The sequence below is a fragment of the Diplotaxodon limnothrissa genome, linkage group LG3 (genome assembly GCF_057381915.1).
Source record: "Diplotaxodon limnothrissa isolate DT_005_m linkage group LG3, D_limnothrissa_male_GT1.1, whole genome shotgun sequence".
In the NCBI taxonomy this organism is placed as follows: Eukaryota; Metazoa; Chordata; class Actinopteri; order Cichliformes; family Cichlidae; genus Diplotaxodon; species Diplotaxodon limnothrissa.
The window spans coordinates 21,482,182-21,505,640 of record NC_140598.1 but is presented as its reverse complement, the minus strand read 5'-3'; the positions used below and the strand labels follow the sequence as shown (position 1 = coordinate 21,505,640).

Sequence of the window (23,459 nt, the reverse complement as noted above, 5' to 3'; positions counted from 1 at the left end):
CTGAAACTTAGAGGTCTGGCGGCTTCCTGGACCCTAAAGAGCTGTGGTTGTAGTTTTGGAGTGTCTGGGTTTCTGCCTCAGTTCGTGGTGGTGGGGGACTGGGGTGGGTGCTGCCTAGCGATCTTGGTGTGTGGGGCCTGGAGTGCTTGTGGTGGTGGGTCCTTGTCTCTAGTTGGGTGGCTGACCTCTTCTAGGTGCCTGCAGGCCCATTGTGTGGGATGGGATGGGGTGTCCATGTGAGGGAGTAACCAGTGCTGAGTGCAGCTTGTCCCAGACCCAGACTAGTGTGTCTTCTTCCTTTCTGGTGTTGTGACACAGTCACAGCCCCAAGATGTGGGACTCATCTACACACTATAGTCTACTCTCTGTGATGGGAGGAGTTATTTCCTGGCTCGCCACTTCTGGGTAGGGATGGGTATCGTTTAAGTTTTATCCGATACCGGTGCCAAACCGGTACTTTTGAAACGGTGCCGGTGCTTAAAGAATGGAGAACACAAACTTTGTCCTAAAACCTCTCATGTTCAGCTGTTTTTTTGTAAAAAGATAACAATGTTAGCCTTTTCTGCAGCTATGGGGCATATATGGTATCACTCTTGGCTGGAAGCAGTGCTTAATCAATGGGAAAAACACAAACTTTGTCCAAAAACCTCTCATGTTTAGCCGTTTTCCACTTTTTCTTTGGTCATTTTAGCCTTTTTGTCCAGGGTGAAGGGAGTATCTGCCATCAAACAAGAAGACAGCCGCATGTAACTACGACGGTGTTTGCTAGTTCACCTTACGTGCATTAATGTAATAACGTGGTTAGCGTACTCAACGTAAATTACACACGAACAACATTAAGCTACTCATGCAGAGAAGAACAGCTGCTGCTGCATCATCATCCTCATCATTTCTGCTACACTGGCAGGGCTAGGGGCCAGGACTCTCCTCTTCGGGTTTTTGGGGGATGTTGCTAACTCCGGGTCTGATAACAGGCAACCCACCCGCAGCAGATGTGCTCGGTGTGAGGTCTCGCAGCAAGCTATCAAATACGGCGCATTTCTCGGCTTTAAAAAAAAAAGCACTATACATCGCCAGGTTCGTCATCAGATTCAAGGTGTCACCTCCTTTGCACAGTATCAGCTTAAAGCACTTGTTGCAGGCTGCTGAGTTTGCATCTTTTGCTGTGAAGTACAGCCAGACTTTTGACCGCTTCACCTTGGGCATTTTTACTTGTTGGTTCCAGGGCCGGTGGTTGGACATTGTGGTGTGGTAGTTCACCGGCTCCCTTGGTGGCCAGGGGTGGCTTTGAGCTCTTCCATGTCAGGAGGTAACTGTCTTGTGTACTGGGCAGTTCTTCAGCACATGGAGCACTGGGACCCTGGTCTCGGCTCTCACCTATAGTGGGATCTGCTGCTCATCGACTGGCCCTCTAGGGCTGTCACCCTTTGGCCATCTAGGGCCTCTTCCCTTTTTCCTTCTTGCCCTGCCGTAGACAGGATCATACTCTATACAACATATATTGTAATAACCAAAATAGCATGGATAGACGAAATAAACAGTTAAACCTTAAAAAAGGGGAGCCCATAGAGAATATACAGAGCTGATTTGGAAAAGCAAAATGTGTTTGGCACAACAGTGCATTCAGATCATAATTCTGATTGCAAAGGCTGCCAGACAGAACTGGATTTTTAAAAGGAAAAAAAGGAAAAACAGAAATATCATCATTCTCAACTCATCTGCTCCACTGACAGTGACACCTTCAACGTCAACACTTTCACTTCAACATCAGTGCTAATGTATGGGAACATCCTGTCAGTGAAAGTGTGTGTGAAGGTGTGTATGTGTGTGTTAGTATCAGGATCAGAGAACGACAGCTTTCCTCTGTTCCAGTCCAGATTCACTCTGATCCTTTGGATCATCTGTGCTGAGAGAGCAGTGGATCCTGCTAATGGAGACCATGCTGAGTATTTATCTTCCCCAAACCATATTATCCATAATCCAGAGAGTATGCTTTGTTTCCTCTGCACAGACTCTGCTAACACACCCAGTCCCCACCATGTACTGTCTCCAACTTCAACATCCCAGCTGTGAGTCCCTGAGTTAAAGCCCTCAGAGCCCAGGACAGAGCTGTAATAATCAAATCTCTCTGGATTATCAGGAAGCTGCTGCTTCTCTCCTCCTCGTCTCACACTGGTCAGATCTTCAGACAGGATGAGTTCTGGATGAGCAGTGTTTGGGTCCAGAATGAGAGGAGTGTAGGAGACCATGTCCTTCATCTTGTTCCAGATGTTGAAGGTCAGGTTGCCCAGGTGTTTGGCCTGGTCTATCAGAGCTCCTGAGGGCAGCTGTGGATCATCCAGCAGGGGGCAGCGCTGGACTCTTTCCACTGCAGCCTTGTAGTTGTGCAGGAATGAGACGTCTTCAGCTCTCAGCTCCTCCTCTGTGGCTCTGACTGTGTCTGAAAGAGCTGCTATCTCTCTGCTCAGAGCCTCCATCTTCTCCTTCATCATCCCACTCTTCTGCTCCTCTTCCTCCCTCAGTGCAGCCAGCCTGGCCTTCTCTTCCTCTGCTAGAAACTGGTGAAGCTTCTTAAACTGCTCCTTAATCTGCCTCTCTGTGTGTCGGGCCTGGACCTTAATGTGTTCTGCTGTTTGATCAAACTTCACTTGAACTCGTTTGCAAACATTTAACTTCTTCTTTAAGGGCTCCAGAGTTTCCTGAAGTTCCTTCTTGTGTTGTTGTGCAGCTTCATCGATGGGTCTGAATCTGTGATTGGTGTGTTTTTCTGAGTCTCTGCAGATGTGACACACTGGCACTCTGCTCTGCTCTCTGAAGACCTCCTGACAGACCGTACAGCAGAGATCCTCCTCTGATCTGGAAGCCATTGAGTCTGCGAGTGAAGCTGAAAACAGCAGACAGGAAGTACAGTCAGTCCTGGCTCCCCTCCCTCCTCTACCACCTTCATTGAAACTTCCTTTGAGTCGTGTTTTTGCTCAAACTCACATTCAGTGTGTGGAGCGTCAGCAGCTTGAAGCAGCAGTGTTGGAGTTTTCCACTTTTCTCTCCTGTAGCTGGACTCACTCAGAGGAAGCTGCTAGTTTGGACCAAATGTGAGTGTGATTCCAGTGTTGTTGTTACAGCCCTTACAACTCAGAGTGTGTTTTATTCCAAAGTTCAGACTGCCAGAAGCTGCAAAAGTTATTGATTAACAGCGTTTATCTCATTTCACTTGCACAGGTCAGTGCATGAAATCAGCTGTTTGAGAACGTTTAGCATCAATGTGCTGCAGGAGCATGAAAACATGATGTTGCTTTTTTCTGCTTTGGTGGATAATTTACAGTATAGAGGCATGAACAAACTGCATTTATATAATTCATTGTATGAATAGCCTCTTTGGGCAGCTTTGATAGTGTTGTTTTTGTTGCAAAGTAAGCAAAGCATTTCATCGTGAATCACGTGCAATTAAAACAGAAGAATACCTCGATAAAAACTCGGTCATTCAGTTCAGAAAATTACAAAAAGGTTGGATCTGTTCATCTGGACGTAGCGTTTTTAGTCAGAGAAATGTTTCGTCACTCATCCAAGTGACTTCTTCAGTATCAACTGACTGGAGGTTTCCCCAAATCTTATAAACAGTACATTTGCACAATAACTAAAACCCACCCATAGACTAACAATAGGCTGTAACCTCAGCTTTGTGATCATTAATATTCAAATTGTCACAGCCATCAATCAAAAACTATCGATCAGTGGTCTTTGATCAAGACTTTTGGGTTTTTACTTACCTGGGTGATTGAGCGTGCATTAAGAAAAGTTATGAAAATAATTTGTTAAATATGTTTTTTACAGTTAAAAAAAACCCTTTTCTACTCAGATGTTAGTTGTTGTAATAGTTTTATTACAACATTTTGCCACATTGCGTCTTTCATGACAAAACAGTGAGAGGTGTTATTGTTGTCTTCAAATATATTTGATAAAGGTCATCCAATTAATGCAAATTTCATGTTTTTAGCTGTTATAATCTGATGAGCAATATTTTATTTTATTTGTTTGTTCTTTAATTTTTCAATTTTTCCCCTAAGAGAGTTCCAGCTTTATGTGGTCAGTTGTGTGCCTCAGTGACCCTAAGAGCTAGACGAGCAGAAGCTTAGCTTTCAGGTGATACACCCAACTTGGTCAGGTCAGGGTTGAGGCCTGACAGTGCAATCCAATTACATGACAAAAACAGTTATCCAGAGAGTTATTTCAGAGATAAAACCTTTAAATCAATCAAATTTGACTGGAGCACAATTGGGGGGGGGGGGGTTGAATAGAGTTTGTGCGAACCTCTGATCAGTTTTCTGAATCAAAGGTTTGGGGACTGGACAAAGGATGTTCCAAACACTCAAACATACGAACTCACTGCACAGTGCACACACTGTGCTGTGAACTGTAGGGATGCCATCTGGTTCTGCAGACCTGTTCAGAGATTCTGGCTGAGGACATGTGAGTCCAGTAACGGGGACAGATTCATCATATGCAGAACTGAATCATTCATTAATGTTACGACTTCTTTAAGCAGCCTTGGGACTTAAAAGACACATTGATGATTTGGAGGAAGTAATTATTGAAGTTAACTCATAAAGATCAATCAGAGAGAAAGAGTCTAAATAAATATCAGTAGTATTAAAAGTAGCTGTACATAACTGCTCCTGACCCTGAATCCTCCTTTAGTTATGCCTCAATAGGCACAGGCTGGTGGGGGATTCCCATGATGCACTGAGCGCTATTCGCCCACTATGTGGTTATGAATCTCTATGCATTTAATCATTAGTTATTATTCATCTCTGGCTGTCTTCTACGGAGTGTGTTTATCCTGATATGATCGAGGATGGCCGCCTCACCCCAGGCCTGGTTCTGCTCGATGCTTCTTCCTGTTAAAAGGGAGTTTTTCCTTCCCACTGTTGCAAAAGCTTTTCTTCATAACAGCTCATCTGATTATTAAAGTCTTTCTCCGTTTTATTTTAGGGTCTTTGCCTTATAATGTAAAGTGCTACGAGGGGACTGTTGTTGTGAGGCTTCAATAGTCTCAACGTTATGATTCTGTCAGAATGAGATTCCTGAACAAATGTAACAATTATAAATAAATAATGTTGCAAGCCTGTAAATGAATGTCAACACTGCTCCCCCTGCTGAATACATAAGACATTACCACTGTTTTTTCTCAGCGTCATCATTAGTCATGCTTGCATCTTCCTTGTCATAGACATGGATATCATTACGGTGGCCCATCAGCCGGTAATCGGTGAGGACCCCTTCAGTGATTTTGCTGTATCTGTACAAGTTGATTAATTTATATTTCTTGCTGAAATAAATCAACTAAGCACAAAAAGTACTTTGTCTCACTGCAAATAATGCTGAAACTTGGTTTTGTGGAATAACAGGTTGAAGTTGCTAGATCTGTCTAACTGCTATAACAGATTCTGCTAGTCAGGAGCCGATCAGGCACCTGATTTTCAGCACCTGGTCTTCTGGAAGCTAAAAATTATGACACAATAGCAGAATAAGCTGTTTGTCGTGGATGCAATCTACATTCTCAACTCTGCTGCTCAACCCATGAATAAAATTTTCCTTATAAATGTGCTTCCATTTAAAGAGAAATAAATAGACTTTGCAATGGTATAGGATTTATTGTCAAAAAGCATTGTTACAACACACAAATAAACAACCAAACACAAATTGAATGACTTTTCTGGTGCATGTTCTCTAAATGTAAAAATGTACTTTTCTATAGAAAAGGAGCACACTGAACTTTAACCATCATTAAATGTAACATCAGGGTTTCTCTGATACAACTATAAGAATAATGTAATGAACTTTATAAAGAATGCTGAGAGTTTTTACTACTCTGGACAGAAAATGCTAATTTGAATATCGGTCATCTTTTCACTCGGGTGTTGCAGTGATTTGACTCCTGGTCAGTGTGAGCTCTACACACTGCTATGACTCTGTCCCACATTTTCTAAATATAACACTTTTAAGCAACATAAATTATCACGTGTCTATTTAACAAAATCTTTTCCCACAGATTCTGCAGCCTTCACATAACCGTGTCACCTGTGTGTATTCATGTGAACTTTCAATCCTGATTGGTAAGGGAATCTTTTCCCACAAGTGCTGCAGCTATATGGCTTCTCACCTGTGTGACGCCTCATGTGACGATTCATGTGTATCCATTGACTAAATTGTTTCCCACAGGTGCTACAAGGATAAGGTTTCTCACCTGTGTGAACTCTGACATGTTTCTTCAGGTAGGTTGCACAGTTAAAGGTTTTACCACAGGTGCTACAAGAATATGGCTTCTCACCTGTGTGAACTCTTGTGTGAGTGGTCAATTGTGAGTTGGAAGTGAATGCTTTCCCACAGGTGCTACACAAAAATGCCTTCTCACCTGTGTGAACTCTTACATGAGCGTTTAGTAGGGATCTAAGGACAAACGTTTTATCACAGGTGCTACAAGAATACGGTTTCTCACCTGTGTGACGTCTCACGTGTGCAGTCAGGCGTGATTTAAACTGAAAACTTTTCCCACAGATGTCACATTGTTCAGTCTTTTTTCTTGCCCCACTTTGACCCTGACTCTCTGACAGAGCAGGATTTTCCACTTTATTAATGTCACTTTTCTTTTTGCGACGTCTGATTGTCTTCACCTCTGCATTTTCAGATGAGTCCACATGCTGACTTTCTTCCTGATCTTGGCTCTCTGCTTCACCAGAGCTGTGAGAGATTTGCTCACTGTTTGGTTCTGCTTCACTGTGGTCACTTTCCTCATAAGCAGGAGTCACCATGAAGGTATCAGTCTCCTGCCTCACTCCCAGCTGCTCTCCCTTCTGACTGCTGCAGAGATCCTCCTGTTCCTCATTAATCTGTGGAGGGTCTGGGTCCTCCTGGTCCACACTGGAGCTCCTCTCCTCGTTATAGTTTTCCTGGTTTGTGAGAGGTTCCTCCTTCTCCACCTCGTCCTCACAGACATTTAGTCGTTGAAGGTCTGAAGAGACAAATGAAAACATTTTTTTTATATACACTCAACAAAAATATAAACGCAACACCTTTGTTACTGCTCCCATTCCCCATGGGATGGACGTAGAGACCTAAAATTCATCCCAGATACACAATATAACCATCCCTCCCAAACAGTGGTCACAAATCAGTCCAAATGTGTGGTAGTGGGCACATCTGCTATATTGAGATAATCCATCCCATCTCACAGGTGTGCCACATCAGGATGCTGATCTGACATCATGAGTAGTGCACAGGTGTACCTCAGACTGCCCACAACAAAAGGCCACCCTGGAATGTGCAGTTTTGTCTCACAGCAAAATGCCACAGATGCCACAAGCAATGAGGGAGCGTGCAATTGGCATGCTGACAACAGGAATGTCAACCAGGTCTTGACCTGACTCCAGCTCGTCGCCGTAACAGACTTGTGTGGGCAAATGCTCACATTCGATGGCGTCTGGCACGTTGGAGAGGTGTGCGCTTCACGGATGAATCATGGTTCACATTGTTCAGGGCAGATGGCAGCTGAGAATGTCCCAGTTCTTGCATGGCCAGCATACTCACCGGACATGTCACCCATTGAGCATGTTCGGGATGTGCTTGACCGGCGTATACGACAGCGTGTACCAGTTCCCACGAATATCCAACAACCTCGCACAGCCATTGACGTGGAGTGGACCAACATTCCACAGGCCACAATTGACAATCTGATAGACTCCATGCGACGATGTGTTGCACTGCATGAGGCAAATGGTGGTCACACCAGATACTGACCGGTTCTGGGTCCCCAGACCCCCAATAGCGCAAAAAACTGCACATTCCATTCTTGGATCTTGTGTGTCTCTCTCTCTGTGCATGTGTGTTTCCATATGTGTCCATATTTGTGATTGTGTGGCTGTTATATGGGTTTTTTTGCTGATTTTTTTTCATTTAACAAGTATATTTGAGGGACCCTCAGCATGTTCAGCATTTTTTCAGCTGTCCATTTTGCTTTTCCAATTTTTCTGTTTAACTTATTACTATTGCGCTAAATCATAGCATTTCTGCTGTTTTATAAGATTTGTGCTAAATATAGTATTTCTGATTAATTATAGTTTTTCTACCAAATCATAGTACAGTATTTTTGCTTTTTATAGGATTTTTATAGGATATTTATATTGCTTAATATAGTATTTCTGCTTTTTATAGGATTTGTGCTTAATACAGTATTTCTGCTAAATGTAGTATTTATGCTTAATCATAGTATTTCTATACATTTCTGCCAGGTCCCCAGGCAGCCAATCCTCTGTGAGGACTGAGACATTCAAATTTACAAATCAGGGTCTGCACGGCTTCCCAGCCAATCATATATGTGGGCTGAGGCATTCAAATTTGCATATTGGGGCCTTTGTGGCTTCTAAGCCAACAAGTCATCGATGTCATATATCTCTAAAAATTCATATTTTAATGATAAATTGTCAACACTTGACGATTCCCCCATCTCTTCTGAACAAAACGGCGTAAAAATGACCGTTCTGGCCAATACAGTTAGGAAATTGTGGTCATTTGTTTGAGGGGAGTCCTCACTATGAGAAATAGACTGCAAAAATCCTGTCTCTGTGCTGCGTGTGTGCACCTGTTTTGGCAGGAAAAAGTACACAGCCTCTGTGGATTCAAATTTAGCAGCTCCCAGGCTCTTTTTTTTTTTTTCACAGGTGAACAAAAATTAGTTTTGAGGGAACTTAACCATGTTCTGTTTTTTTTCATCTTGTCATTTTACTTTTCCAGTATTTTCACTTAAGTTATTGCTATTCTGCTCAATCATAGTATTTGTTCTAAATCATTGTTATTATGCTATATTGTAGTATTTCTGCTAAATCATAGTATTTCTACTATATTATATTTTTCTTTCTAAATATAGCATTTCTGCTATATAATTGTATTTCTGCTATGTTATAATATTTGTGCTAAACCAGAGTATTTGTGCTGAAACATAGTATTGATTTAAAATTACAATATTCATAGTTCATCACAGTGTCTCTGGTAAATCACAGCATTTCTGCTCTGTTGTACTATTTTTCTAAATCATAGTGTTTCTGTAATGTTTAAGTATTTTTGGCTAAATACATTCTTTCTGTTATCTTATACTATTTCTCCTAAATTCTTGTATTTTTTAGAAGTTATCATGTTTCTGGTAAGTTACAACAAAGTTCTGCTATGCTATTGTATTTCTGCCAAGTATTATGTTTCCTCTAAGATATTAGAGTTCTGCTAAGTTATTCCATTTTAGCAAAGTTCCTTTGCTTCTGCAAAGTTTTAACAATTTCTGCAAGTTTTCAGCTTTTTCCGCTAGTTTTTGCATACAGCTTCAGCTTTAAAGCATCCACACTGCATTTTCGCAGGAAATGCAAATTTTTCTAGTTAAAGTTCTGACCTTTATTTCTTCCTGTGAATCATCCCAGTTTTACAAACCTATTCTGTGCAGCTTTATCTCGGGTTTCCAGATGGTCGCCAGCAGTTTGAGCCAATCATCATCAGTTCTGACACCGTCAGCCTCCTGCTTCACTCCCAGCTGCTGCAGTTCCTCCTCCTGTCTCTCTTTCATCTGTGGAGGCTCTGGATCCTCCTGGTCCACACTGGAGATCATCTCCTGGTTAAAGACCTGCTGTTCTGTCAGAGGCTCCTCTTTCCCACAAACATGAAGCTGTTGGAATTCTGAAGAGAGAAATAGAGAAAAAGATGATGAAAAAACTCCTTAATAAAAACAAACAACAGGCCACATTCACTCATTTTTGCTTTCTAACTAATAGGGCTGCCACCAGTAGACTAGTCACGATTACGTCGACTATCAAAATCGTCTGACTAATTTAATAGGTCGTTAATGGGTCGTTTCAAGCTTTGCAAGATCCTGAAAGATGAAGGAATGAGAAGATTTAAGAGTGTAATAATGGACTGAAATAGAAGATGCAGCAATGCATCAACGAGGATGCCAGCCACCCAGTAAACGCCAAAAGAAGACGCAGTCTCTGAAATCAGGAAGGGGGGTAAAGACTTTAACAACACTGTAGACTGAATTTATCAATTTTGTTTCACAGGCATTTTACCCTGTTGTACCATCAAAAATATAAATTACAATATGGTAATAATGAAATCATTAAAAATAATTTGGTGTTTTAGTCTCTTTAATTATTCTTAATCTGATTCCACAAAAGCATAAAGAAAAAAATTGACTGAAAGTCTAAACTCTCTGGAACAGCTGCTTCAAATTCTTCTTTTTATATGTGACAGGTGAGACCTGACCTTTGTCGGTAATTTTCCCCTTTGAGGCAACAGAACATGTCCCACTTGAGTTTCTGTAGTTTGGCAGAGGCTTAAAGTCATTTTTACTCTTGTAGAAGGAAACACTGTTTTATTCCTACAGAGAAATGTGTAGTGGACTCCGCCACCACTTGCCGATACTTATTAGGGTGTGACCCTAACTTGTGAACAGGGGTATTCCTGCTGTGGTCAACTGTTCAGTGTAAGTGATGTCCTGTTTTCATTTACAGATTGCCAAGATGCTGCAGCTTTGCCTGGATGGATTTTTGGCTGCAGGCCGAAGTCCCGAAACACCAGTGTTTGTTTTAATTTGTTTTAGACTGGTTTAACTCGACTGCAAAGAGCTGAAGATTATTGTGACAGCTGTGGCTGTCGATGTTGTTTTGTTTATTTGTTTGTTGTTTTTCTTCATTGTATCAGTAGGCTCCAATGTGTGTACTGATTGTAGTTGAGAGTGGTTTACTTTTATTTTTTTAATATATCGTTGCAGACAGCGAAGGCGCTGCACGGAAACTCATCTTTTTCTTGCCACTTTTGCATGCACCGTGGTGGTGAGCTTGGGTGGAGACAACAATGATGAATTTCCTTTTTATAGTGCTTTACCCAGTTGGGGGAACTGACTATATACTTACAGCTGCATATACGCTGCAGCTCCATCCTATTGAAATAGATACCTCCCTCAGGTCACATATTTTATTTATGTTTACCAAAATATGAGGAAATCAGGGGCAGCTCAAGACTTAAAAACCTGAACTACATGCTGGCCTTAAACTCGCTGCTTTATCAGCATCAAGGCGTTTATTTCTTTTCAGGGTTTTACTCCTGCTAAACAATAATCTCACAGATGAACTCAAACTGCACTGATTGTTTCAGTACGACTGTGAAAAACAGCCAAACACACCTGACTGCAGTCTTTAGCTGATGCCCAGTGTCTGATATTTTACACAAATTAGAGTCCGAAATTAAATTAATCACCAAGGTAACAGCTTTCTGCTCCCAGCTAACATCAGAGAAATCCCGGAGACGCTGACGAGCTTTCATGTCTTCATCAACAGAGAGGAACCTGAGCTCAGCACACGTGTCCGTACCTGAGCCGTGTGAGTGTGTGTCGGGTCTCCGGCTGATATCCAGCAGTCTGCGCTGACGCTGGATCTCCTCCTCATACTGGACGATGGTTTTCTGAACCTCGCAGAAGATTTGTTGGCAAACAGCAGCCAGCCTCTCCTGTATGAACTCTCTCAGAGACTCAGCTGAACACATGGCTGCTTCAGCTGCTGCGGGTCGATAGAAGCGACAGCGACGCTGTGTTATTGGTGTTTGATCGACAGGAACAGGAGCGATACTTGAGCTCGGTCTGCTTCATAGGACGGCAGCCACGTCTGCGCACGCGCAACTCTTCTCCCGCCGTCGCTACTCTGCTGAGGTTTGCTGTAAGCGGTCACGTGGGGCGCTCATATCCTACGGATCTCCGCATGGGACAGTAAAGCAAAAGGCGTGTTTTGTGGGATTCCGCAAAGTTTTTAAATTTATTCCAGTTAAGTTATGTTATTTCACAGCGAACAGAACCGGTTCTTTTCTAAACCTAAAACCTGGATAGTTGTTTGTCTTTATGTTTTAAACCACTGGTGTCGAACTCTAGGCCTCGAGGGCCGGTGTCCTGCAGGTTTTAGATGTGTCCTTGATACAACACCGCTGATTTAAAGGTAAATAACCGCCTCAACATGTCTTGAAGTTCTCCAGAAGCCTGGTAATGAACTAATCATTTGATTCAGGTGTGTTGACCAAGGGTGTTATCTAAAACCTGCAGGACACTGGCCCCTGAGGCCTGGAGTTCGACACCCCGTGTTAAACCAGTGACGGGATGGCGCCCTTTCCAGCGTGTACCATGCATCTCGCCCCATCGTAGCTGGGATACACTCCAGCCACACCTTCTTTGCTTTGTGTTCATACCTAACAGAGAAAGATCACGTGTCCTCATTAGGAGAGGGATTTGTTGGTGTGTAGGGCTGTAGCCTCAGGTTTTTATTATGAGACAGCGTGTTTCAGATCATTTTACAGAGTAACATCAAAGTAACTTAACAAGTAGTACAAGTTAGCTAATTACACCCAGGTCTTTCTCCTGGGTGTAAATAAGTAAATCATGTCTGAGCAGGGACGCTGAGATTGGAACTTTTACTACCATTGGTGAAAAGTGATCTATTAAACAAAACTCTACTATAAAGCATAAGCGCAACACTCATGAATATTCTCATAACTAACATATAACTTAAGGCCCTTTACATTTGAATGCCTGTGATTTTGACATGGACCTCAAACTTACACAGACGCATACAAAACCAAAGAAACAAAAAAGCTTCAGTGTCAAACTAGCTTTACTTTCATGGATCTGTAGCAATTTCGCCTGATTTATCACTCAGTGTCAAAACACACAAATGACTCATTCATTTATTAACAGAAAAGCACAATCAAATTACCTACACCACAAATTAAGTTCAAATAAATAAAATGAAATTATTTTCATGTGTTCACTCCAGCTAAGCTAATGAAACAAACAAAGATGTAAATATTGGCAAAATATAAATTTGTTGAAGTCAAATTATAATATTAAATAAGAAATTAATCTATAAAAGGCAATAAATAATGGTTCAACCATTCTGTTTACTTACTATTTTAATGTATCTCTCTCATTTTGTATTACTTTTTCTATACCTGTCTACATGGATTTATCGTTTTCAACCCAAATAGCTGTGTATTATTTGTAACACAAAAACATGAATGAAACCACAGAACACATTAAAACCCTTTCAAATATATCATGAAGAAAGCTGAAAGCTACAAAAACAAAAGTAGACAAACATGTCAACACAGGCGAAAATACAAGTCAAAACTAAGACCACAACAGTAACTATGGCAACACCAGCACAAACTTTACCCACCACCTGCAGTTCTTACTAGGGCCCCGCCCCTCCCTGAGCCTGGTTCTGTCGGAGGTTTTTTCCTGTTAAAAGGGAGTTTTTCCTTCCCACTGTCGCCAAAGTGCTTGCTCATAGGGGGTCATATGATTGTTGTTTTTTTTTCTCTGAATTTATTATTGTAGGGTCTACTTTACAATATAAAGCACCTCGATGTGACTTATTTTGGTGCTATAGAAGTAAAATTGAATTGAAATGAATTGAACTGAATTCATGGCTGTTACAGTTATTAAACAATAGAAGTAGAAACAGGACATAAACAGTACAATGTTTTGCTGTCCCCCCTGACCTCCTCAATCAGATCTCTGGCTATCCTCACTTTCTTCTCCATCATTTGTGTAAGTCAGCAGAGGTTGCTGTCAGATGAAACAGAACTATGGATCCTAATAAACTGCACACAGACAAAGCCTGTGCAGTGACGTCCACAGAAGGACAGTGTCTGAAAGTATTGAAAGAGACGCTGCAAAACAAAGCAAGAGACTAGAGCCTATCAGGAAAACTAGTGAGTGGACCTCTGATTAAAGAATTTCTACCAAACTACAACTGCAGCTGAACAAATGAGCTGTTGGTGGAACTTTACACTCTGAAATATTGAAAGATTCAAAGGATGAGACAGCTCAGCACAGCATGTTATTAACTTCACACATGAAGTGGTTCAGTCCAGTCAGTCTTCAGTTTTGCAGCCACCGTCCACATCCTGCTTCTTTGACTGGTCGTCATGGTAACTCTGGACTTTCCTCCAACGAATCCTGAAGTCTGTCAGTCCTTCTGACAGCATGAGGCCTGACAGCTGGACAAAATGTGCAGATGATTAGATTAGATTAGATTAGATAGAACTTTATTAATCCCTCGGGTGGGTTCCTCTGGGAAATTCGATTTCCAAAAAGCACAGCACCGACAGAAGTTCCAGAGTTACAGAATATTTTATATATATATATATATATATATATATATATAGTTAAATAATTGGAAGGTAAGAGTTCATAAAACAATTGAGCTCTCAGCCAAGTTTCCGTTAGGAGCGTAAGGTCCAAATAAATAAAAAAGTCCTTTAAAATAAAGGTTTTGTTAGCTAACAAACGAACATTAGCAAGGCTAATCCTTAGTGAAGTCGAGGGGTTAGTAGTGGAAATAGGCGCCCAGCAAGGCTTCTCCAAGTTCTGGATGTTTACTCCTCTCCAATGATGTCGAGAGGTGATGAAGCCGCAGGCATGGGTTTTTCAGTAATCCCAGCGACAGGAACCAGACAGGGGTAGGTCATGGTCGGAGAGGTCCAGTGTTTGATATAGACAGATCTGGCCACATCACAGTATTAATCATTCCCGGGACATAAGAAGGCAGCCTTCAGGCTCACCAGTCGACCGCTTGGTCTTCCCCGGCGTCAGCAAGCCTCGTTGATTGGGGTAGCTTCGAGGCAAAGCAGAGGCAGGCTGGGACAGGAAAACCGGGCAGAAACAGTGGAGGGAGAAATCTCTGCTTTCCATGATTGCATTAAGGTTCACTTGTTAAACAGGGGAATCTTAAATCCAAAAGCGTTTGGCGGTCATAGACATACAGAGAGTTAGCATCTTTTAGGACAAATAAAACAAAAAAATATCACTCGAAGGGACAGAGTCAGACGGCTTGAACACTACCACCATCTTGAAAAAATTAATTAAAACAATTTAATTTAGCAGCACTGTTCTTTCACAAGTTTACATAACTTAATTTATTTAATTCCATTACCAATGTATATACCTCCATTCTCTGAAACATATCAGCCAGTTCTTTCCCTTTACAGTCATAGTCCCTATATTTAAAATCCTTACTCTCACACACCATACTGCCTTTACCTCTCTCTATTTACACACCTTCCCTTGTTCTCCTCCTTTGTTTAAGACCAGCAGTTTGTAATGGAACCATCAACAGCACTGGTGTTGGTACCATTCCTTATGTAACTCTCACCGTTTTATCTGGGTTGGGACCGACACTAGGAAAACACTGACTTGTTGTAAGTAACAGCAATAATAAGAACAAGGCAGAAAATAATTGAAGAAAAAAAAACTTATTTATTCCCAAAGTTGGGGAATTATGTTGTATCAGCAGCCAAAAAATTAAAAATAGAATGAATAGCTTTCATATAAATAGCTTCATTAAGTCATTCTATAAATCATTTTTTTTAAATAAAAAGAAAGATAATTTAAAAGTAATGCAGGTGTTGTGGTAGGAGTAGATAAAGATTTTCTAACTGTGCTTTTGGTTGATGTGTTAAAAAAAACTGTACATGTAATCTGATTACCCAAATGACATCAGTCAGTCTCTGTGAGTTTATAAGTTTCAGTTCAAATGTTTGCGATATTAATATTACTGACCTGAGAGCAGCAGGATGAGCAATAAACAGGTTTCTTCCATTCTTTGCTTCTGTATAACAAATATAGTGATCATGATCAATATTGTACCATAATTATTATCAAAGATTTTTATTTAAGGTTTCTTATCTCCAGTCTAAGTTGCTTAGTATATAGTTTATATACATATAGAAAAAAAATATATCCAATTATTTTTAAAAGGTTTTCAAATCCATTGTGTCTTTAAAAAATGTTTTAAATAATCATTAATAGGTTTTAGAATAATGTTTAGAATATAAACATATACAAGAATTTACATTTAGCATTAATGATGCATATCTTACCTGACAGCTTGTGTTCTCCTCTGTTGACTGAAGCTGACTTTTAAGAAGGTCTTTGTTTGTTCTTTTCATATATTTTACTGTCAAATGAGGAAACCAGAAGGGAGTGACCTCTCTGTAGAAACACACTTTTATCTAAACTATTATTGTATGTTCTGGGCTTTGATCAAATGCAAAACCAGTTTACTGATTATAACTTTTCCTTCTCTAATTGGAGATCTAGCAAAAAAAAAATTGCTGAATATGGTAATGTTCCATTTTAAAGCTTCACACAGAATACTGTACATGTAAATGTTTGATATCTTCAAGCTGCCCTATCTGTAATTTTCAGAAAGTAAACAAGTGGACATGTAGGTATGTATGTATGTAGGTATCTATAAAACCTTTGAGGCAACAGGTTTTCTGAGTCTATACAGTCATTAAATGTTTTTGCAGTGGCACCAAAGTGTTACACTTTTATTTAACATGTTTCTATGATACATTGACCACCAAGCACTGTATAATGCTAATGTTTCAAAGACTGTTATTTACAAAAAAACAACTACATGTAGTTCTGGAAGTGGTGTCACTCCCAAAACTAAATATAATGGTATTTTTGGTCATGTGACCATACCTATGTGTCTTTAAAACCAGGTATTCTGTAAATGACATGCCTTGATGCTTAAAGAAACATAAGCAAGGTTACGCAAAGATGATTCTGTTTACCAACATGCAAATCATTACGAAAATCAGGCTGTTAAATGGGAGAAAAAAGCAAATAAGCTCAGACGTGGATCTCGGAACAGACATAGTTGTTAGGAGGAACAAGTGGGGAGGAATGGAGTCTGGCTCCATGATTCAGGGCACTGTACAGTTTGTTAATGAACCTCAGGGATGGGAATACTTAAGCATCTAAATCCTAACCTGTTGCTGGCTTTAGACAGGAATCGTGCAACTGTTTTTAAACATCTGTAAAACCTGAAAAAGTTCCAGTTGTTCCTGAAAGCAGCAACACTGTGCTTTTCAGTGAGATTAGGGTCATTTCTCCACACAGAAAGACACTGGCCTGATGGTAGAATTGAACTCAGGACCTTCTTGCTGTGAGTAAACAGTGCTAACCACCAAGCCAACTGAAATTTTTTTTTAAACCCACCCCTATTTATTAGTTCTGGAATATCTAGAATTAGGACCATCTTTATTCCATGGGCTAAAACAAGAACAAACAGTGGTAGTGGCGCCATGTAGTCATCACTACATGGTAGTGGGTAGCTGTTCATTTGCTTAACCTTTTGTGAAGACCTAATAAAGAAAATGTGACAGCTCGTTGGAGAAGGCTTTGTAAAATTCAGAAATTAGACCGTCACTACCTGTTGACTTATTACTTATTAACAGATCAATAATCTCCTCCAGTGAGATGTTTTCAATGTAAAGAACTTGTCCAAATTAAAAGTCTTGTCATTGATGAGCATTTTTCAAGTGTATCACTTCTGGGGTTGATGAGTTTGGGCAGTGTTTTAACAGCATCAGTGGTCATATGGGCGCTGTCAGAAAGTACAGTAGATATGGTGGGCTTGTGATTAGTGGAGATAGCGAGGCAGTGGGTGACTTCATGACAGACAGGTGCTTTCTGCCAGAAAGCAGCAGGTGTAAGCACCCCTCCTGATAACCCTCAATGTCTACATGTATTTAAAATTGAGAGGCGGGCAGCGATGCCAGAGGTGAGGTTGAATACACAGACTGTCCTCTGTACACCATTTAGCGTGCCCACAAGGCCCCTTATGTATGTGTTATGAAAGCAGTGTTGGGAAGGTTACTTTTAAAATGTATTCCACTACAGATTACAGAATACATGCCCCAAAATGTATTCTGTAACGTATTCCATTACGTTACTCAATGAGAGTAACATATTCTGAATACTTTGGATGACTTAATATATTACCATGCTTTTTACAACTACATGAATGTACTATTGCTGTGTGATTTATTCCTATTACTGAAGGTTACTCGCCATACCAATACCAACTAGATATTTAAATCTTAATATAAAATGAGTAACAGTAGGTGGACATTAGGTAAGGCTGCACTTTTTGAAGCGATCTCGTAAAGAAAACTATTCTGTGTGTATATAAAACAGGTCCGCGCCTCCAAACCGTACGTTGGGTTCCGTGTCGGGCTCGTAGCCGAAAACTAGCTTTACTTTGTTGTCTGGGTCAACTGCTAGCGAGAGACAGAGAGGCGTTGAATGGCTGCTTCAACGGAGCTTATTGTTTCAGAGGAAAACACGAACACGGTGTACAGTCGAGTCTTAATAGCTCACTTACAACTGGGCTGCTCAGGCACTGCAGTGGCTATTATTATATTTACATGCTTCCAGCTCCTGTTTCTGCATGTGCGTGGGGGGTGATGGAGCGGGAAGAGAGTGGTAGTTGGGGATGGGGAGGGAAGGAATAGGGGTAGAGGCAAAGTGCACCCTTCCTGGGGCCAGCTACCCCACTGACCCCAGTAGGCACTCCTGTTCCCTAAAATACATCAAGGGCAGGGGGCCTGGGCCCTTCCAGTCCAGGCCCACAGTAACAGCACTGCCAAACCCCACAGAGTCCTCACCCAGTGGCATGTCCAGCGGGGTGGCCTGGGGGGGCACAGGCCACCCCCCCAACCAGACTGGCCACCCCAGGTGCCACCCCAAAGGCAAAACAATAAAATTCAATCAAATATCAAATGTACGATTATGTTTTCACGGTGAAGCTCAGATACCAGCGGATGTCGCGGTAAACAACAGCAGCACCTTTAAGCTTGATCAGCTGTTGTTAGAATTTATTTAATATTACTTTCTAGTATCAGCTGATGTTTGCTGGAGCCACAGCTGTAAACCTGCTGGTCTTGATGTCGGTTTGGATATGTGGTGAGAGGGAAACATGAAGATGAAACCAAGAGATGTCCTTACTGAATCATCAGAGCTGAACAGTTGATGGAGAAACAGGTTTATCTTTTAGGTCACATGAAGGAGTTGAAGGGAAGTTATGAACTGTTTCTGAGAGACAAATAACACCAGGATCCTTTTTTTATGTAGCTGACAGCTGGTAACTGTGCAGGGGTGGATCTAGGAAAGTTTTGCCAGGGGGCCAGGTAGGGCATTAACAGGGAGAGGGGGGCACAAAGAAATACTTTTCTTTCTTATTCTCATTTAAAATGTCTCGCTTTTATTAAATAATTATCTAAATCTTACAACCAAAGTTTTTATCTGACATAAAATGTATAGAAATCATACATATACCAACAAGACAGTGTACATATGGAAAAGATATTTATAAATCTTATAAAGTTTGTATCTGTCTTGTGTGAAACTTGTATGAAAAGCATACAAGAGTAAAAACAGATATAAGATCCCTTGAAAGATTATATAATGAATCTTGTATGTTTTGGATACTTACTAAAACAATATATGAAAGTAATGAGAAAGTGGCCACTTTCATGAGTAAATCATGTAAGCCTTATATAAGTAAAAACTTATATGACTTAACTCATGAAAGTGGCCACTTTCATGAGTTAAGTCATATAAGTTTTTACTATTTCTTTTCCATATGGGACTGTCACAACAGCATTTGTTTTCATTCAAAGTCTTTATGGCTTTAATACCTGGGGGGCCGGTCTGTAGTCAAAATGCCTGATTTTCTGTCCCAGTCCAGCCCTGCAGGTTAATACTGGCAGTGTCACCATGCCAGCTGACTGTATTTCATCATCAGCCAGTGTTGTTCTCAATATTACCAAAGTTTACCATAAGGCAGCATAGAAAGTGTCATGGTTCTGGGTCAGTTTGGCCCAGTATTTTGAGTTGTCATGTTTTTGCAGGTTTAGTTTAGTTCCATGTGTCATTTTCTGTCTGTCTCTCAGTGTCGAGTCTGCATCTTTGTGTGATGGTTTCTTGTTCCTGTTTTATTGTGAAGGTCTGCGTCTCATGTGAGTGTGAGTGTATGTGTGTTCAGTTTTACCTCTGTCTCGTCTTGTTGATTATTCCCAGCTGTGTCCCCCACCTGTGTGTAATCTCCCTGTGTTTCTCTGTGTGTATTTAAGTCGCGTCTTCTGTGTTTGTAGTTGCTGGTCTGTCTGTGTTTCCACCCTGCTTCATCTGTGTGTTTCCCTGCAGTCAACCATCATCTGTTTCCGCCCGCTCTCATTCATGTCCAGGTTCGTGTTCTGTGGTTAGTTTGTTCCCAGTTTAGTTTAGTCATTGCTCCGTTCACAGTTTGTCCATTTCCTTTTTGTGTTTAATAAACCACCCTCACACCTGTACAAGTGCCTGCGTTTGGATCCTCCATTATTTTCCACACGGCTCATCTCACTCGCCGTGACAGTACGGACCAGCCAGATATGGATCCAGCAGCATTCAGCCCAACCAGGGAGCTTCAGGAGGCCGTTATCGACTCTGCTTCTAAATTAATCAACCAGTGGTTAGAGCATGAGGGAGAAGCGTCTCTTTACACTGTGGAAGCCAACCTACAACACCTTATTTCCAGTTACCCCTGGTTATTGGACTCACTGCATCCGCTCGTACAGAATTTTGTTCTTCACGAGCTTCACCTTCACCCGCCGCTACCGCTTGCCCACTCGCTTCAATGGAGGACGTGCCGTCCGACCGGCCGGACGAAGAATTACCCGGTCCGTCGGAGCCGTCTCTGAGACGAAAGCGACGTTCGCGCCGCCGGCGTGGCACCCCACAGCCGGATGTAGGGACATGTAAGCAGTCAGCTGTGGTGAGTGAAAGGGACAGTTTTTATGCTGCGTCAGACTCTGTGACTGTGTTTTCTGGAGCTATTTTTTGTGTGTCTTCTGAATATAACAATAATTTTTCCGTCTCACCCATGGCCACTGCTCCAAAGACTGCCTTTGCTGAGCCCACATTCAGGGTTAATGACTGTGTTCACGCTGTTGTTTCTAAACCTGAAGTTACTGACTCAAGCACCACGAGTTTAGGGAATGACTATGTTAGGGGAGCCTTTTACGTCTGCCTCGGTTCCTTCAGGTAAAGCAATAAACTTCCCCGAAACAGTTTTTCCTGACCATATCCCCCCATCCACACCTTCACCACAAGTTAATGTGGGGCCTGTAACACAGTTAGCAGTACAGTTATCAGTTCAGCCAGCTGCCATCAGTTCAGCCAGCTGCCCTCAGTTCAGCCAGCTGCCCTCAGTTCAGCCAGCTGCCCTCAGTTCAGCCAGCTGCCCTCAGTTCAGCCAGCTGCCCAGCTGCCCTCAGTTCAGCCAGCTGCCCAGCTGCCCTCAGTTCAGCCAGCTGCCCAGCTGCCCTCAGTTCAGCCAGCAGCCCAGCTGCCCTCAGTTCAGCCAGCAGCCCAGCTGCCCTCAGTTCAGCCAGCCACTCCACCACCTGTTACAACTTCGCCACCTGTAGCTCAGTTGCCACCAGTTCAGCAGCCTACCCACTCGTTCATTCAGCCACCATCCTCACTGTCTCATTCTAAGCAGGGAACACACTTCACCACAACATCTGCTGGTTCTCTTAAGCTGGCCATGTCAGAGACAGTTGCTCCCTCTAGGGTCTCCCCAGAGGCTCGGTGTACCCCTAGAGGTCAAGACGCCAGTGCCAGCAGCCTCACCGGAGAACTCACCAGAACAGTCTCAGCTCTCAGCACCCCCTGAGAGTTCAAGTGAGTTTACCCGTCCGCCTCCGTCCTCTGCTGAGTGCATTGGGGAACACTTTCAGCCCTCTGAGGACTGCATCCCACTGTTGCTGCCTGAGTCTAGCCACTGTGCTGCTCAGTCCCAGCCAGTGTCCACACTGGCAGAGGTCTCCGTGCCTGCTGTTTCAGTGTCTGTTTCCACTGGAGGGCCAGAGGGGCCCGTCCAGTCTCAAGCCATGTTAGCTGGTGGTTCAGGTGAACCCAGCCAGCGTCCTGCCTCGTCTGCTGGAGGGCCCGAGTCGCCCGTCCAGCTTCAAGCCGAATCAGCTGGTGGGTCCGAGGAGCCCACCCAGCACCACACCTCATCTGCTGGGGGTCCTGGAGGACCCAGCAAGCACATCCTCACGTCTGCTGACGGTCCGGGGAGGTTTGTTCAGCCACCACCTGGTGAATCATCCCCTGTGACTTCTACACCGTTGCCTGCATCCGCATCACCTCCTGCAGCATCACCGCCTGCAGCATCACCACTGTCAGGTTCCGCAGCCGTCCCGCTGCCATCAGGTCCAGCCTCTGTGCCTTCATCCACGCCTGGTCCAGCTTCAGCTCCTTCATCCACGCCTGGTCCAGCTTCAGCTCCTTCATCCACGCCTGGTCCAGCTTCAGCTCCGCCTTCGTCTGGTCCAGCTTCAGCTCCTTCATCCACGCCTGGTCCAGCTTCAGCTCCTTCATCCACGCCTGGTCCAGCTTCAGCTCCTTCATCCACGCCTGGTCCAGCTTTAGCTCCGCCTCCGTCTGGTCCGCCTCCGTCTGGTCCGCCTCCGCCTCCGCCTTCGTCTTCGTCTGGTCCTGCCTCGTCTGGTCCTGCCTCGTCTGGTCCTGCCTCGTCTGGTCCTGCGGTTGCCACACCGTCGTCAGAGCTAGCTCGACTGGTTCCGCCTCGCCTCTGCCGGCCGTTTTCCGGGCCTCTAAGTTGGCGTCATGGCCTTCGGGGACGGCCTCCGGAAAGGGTTCGTCGCCGCCGCTGGCATCGCGGCTGACCTCCGGACCTCCTCAGTGACCACCACTGCCTTCCAAGTGGTCGGCCTCCTGACTGGTTTTGCCTGCGCCGCCGCCGTTGCCGTGTGCACGGTCGGCCTCCAGAACTGTCTTGGTCTTAGTGTTGTCGACCCAGACGCTGATGGACGTAGGAAGTGTTACAAACAGCTGATCGGATCGGCGAAGCGTGTTTCTGGAATATCATGTTTTTGTTGCTGCAAGTGATTTTTATGCAGTTTTTGCAAAGCTTTATGTGGAATGAAACCGTGACCTAGGACAAGCTGATGGCATAAGATGTAAGTACAACTCCTCCGGTTTCATATGCAAAAAAAATTATTGCGCTAGCTTACGTGGTTGCAGTGCTACCGGGATTTAAAAATAGTTACGCAAAATGGAGCGTGCCCGCTCCGATCGGCTGTAAAGGGTTAATCAAACAGAATTCAAAGATCAGAAACATTTCATATATGGAGTTAAACATGAATCATTGTTTCAACAACATATTTATTGTTGTCATAAACAGACAAGAAGACAACAACAAACTGCTCCTCCCATTCAACACATGTCAGTCCATATCCCAGCAAACTAAATCATCTCCATTTACACATCAAATAGAAACATGAATCACTTGTAATGATTAGAAACTTGATAGAACTTCAAATCTAGTTTGGGGAGTCATTCAGTGAGAAACAGTGAAATGATTTTCCATGTGAAAAGGTGGACAGCAGAAACAGAAAGAAACAGTGAAACTAAAAGAGAAACAAAGAGCTTTGGAACAACGAGGCAGCAGGAGGACAGCTGCAGTTTAACAGCTTCAACTCACTGACAGGAAACAACATTAGAAACATCATCATCC

General features: G+C 42.8%; 2 protein-coding genes across 2 annotated transcripts; both read right to left on the bottom strand.

The window, feature by feature from the left end:
- Positions 1–1,709: 1,709 nt before the first annotated feature.
- On the bottom strand, positions 1,710–2,867 carry LOC146634902 (nuclear factor 7, brain-like). The gene has a single exon (XM_085349992.1). The coding sequence runs from the start codon at positions 2,865–2,867 to the stop codon at positions 1,710–1,712; it is 1,158 nt and encodes a 385-aa protein (XP_085206118.1).
- Positions 2,868–5,878: 3,011 nt separating this feature from the next.
- Positions 5,879–11,679, bottom strand: LOC146634901 (uncharacterized). Its single transcript, XM_085342851.1, has 3 exons — positions 11,406–11,679; positions 9,472–9,714; positions 5,879–7,009 (listed from the first exon to the last, which is right to left on the bottom strand). The coding sequence occupies exons 1-3, from the start codon at positions 11,575–11,577 to the stop codon at positions 6,075–6,077; spliced, it is 1,350 nt and encodes a 449-aa protein (XP_085198977.1). The 5' UTR covers positions 11,578–11,679; the 3' UTR covers positions 5,879–6,074.
- Between the last annotated feature and the right edge of the window lie 11,780 nt (positions 11,680–23,459).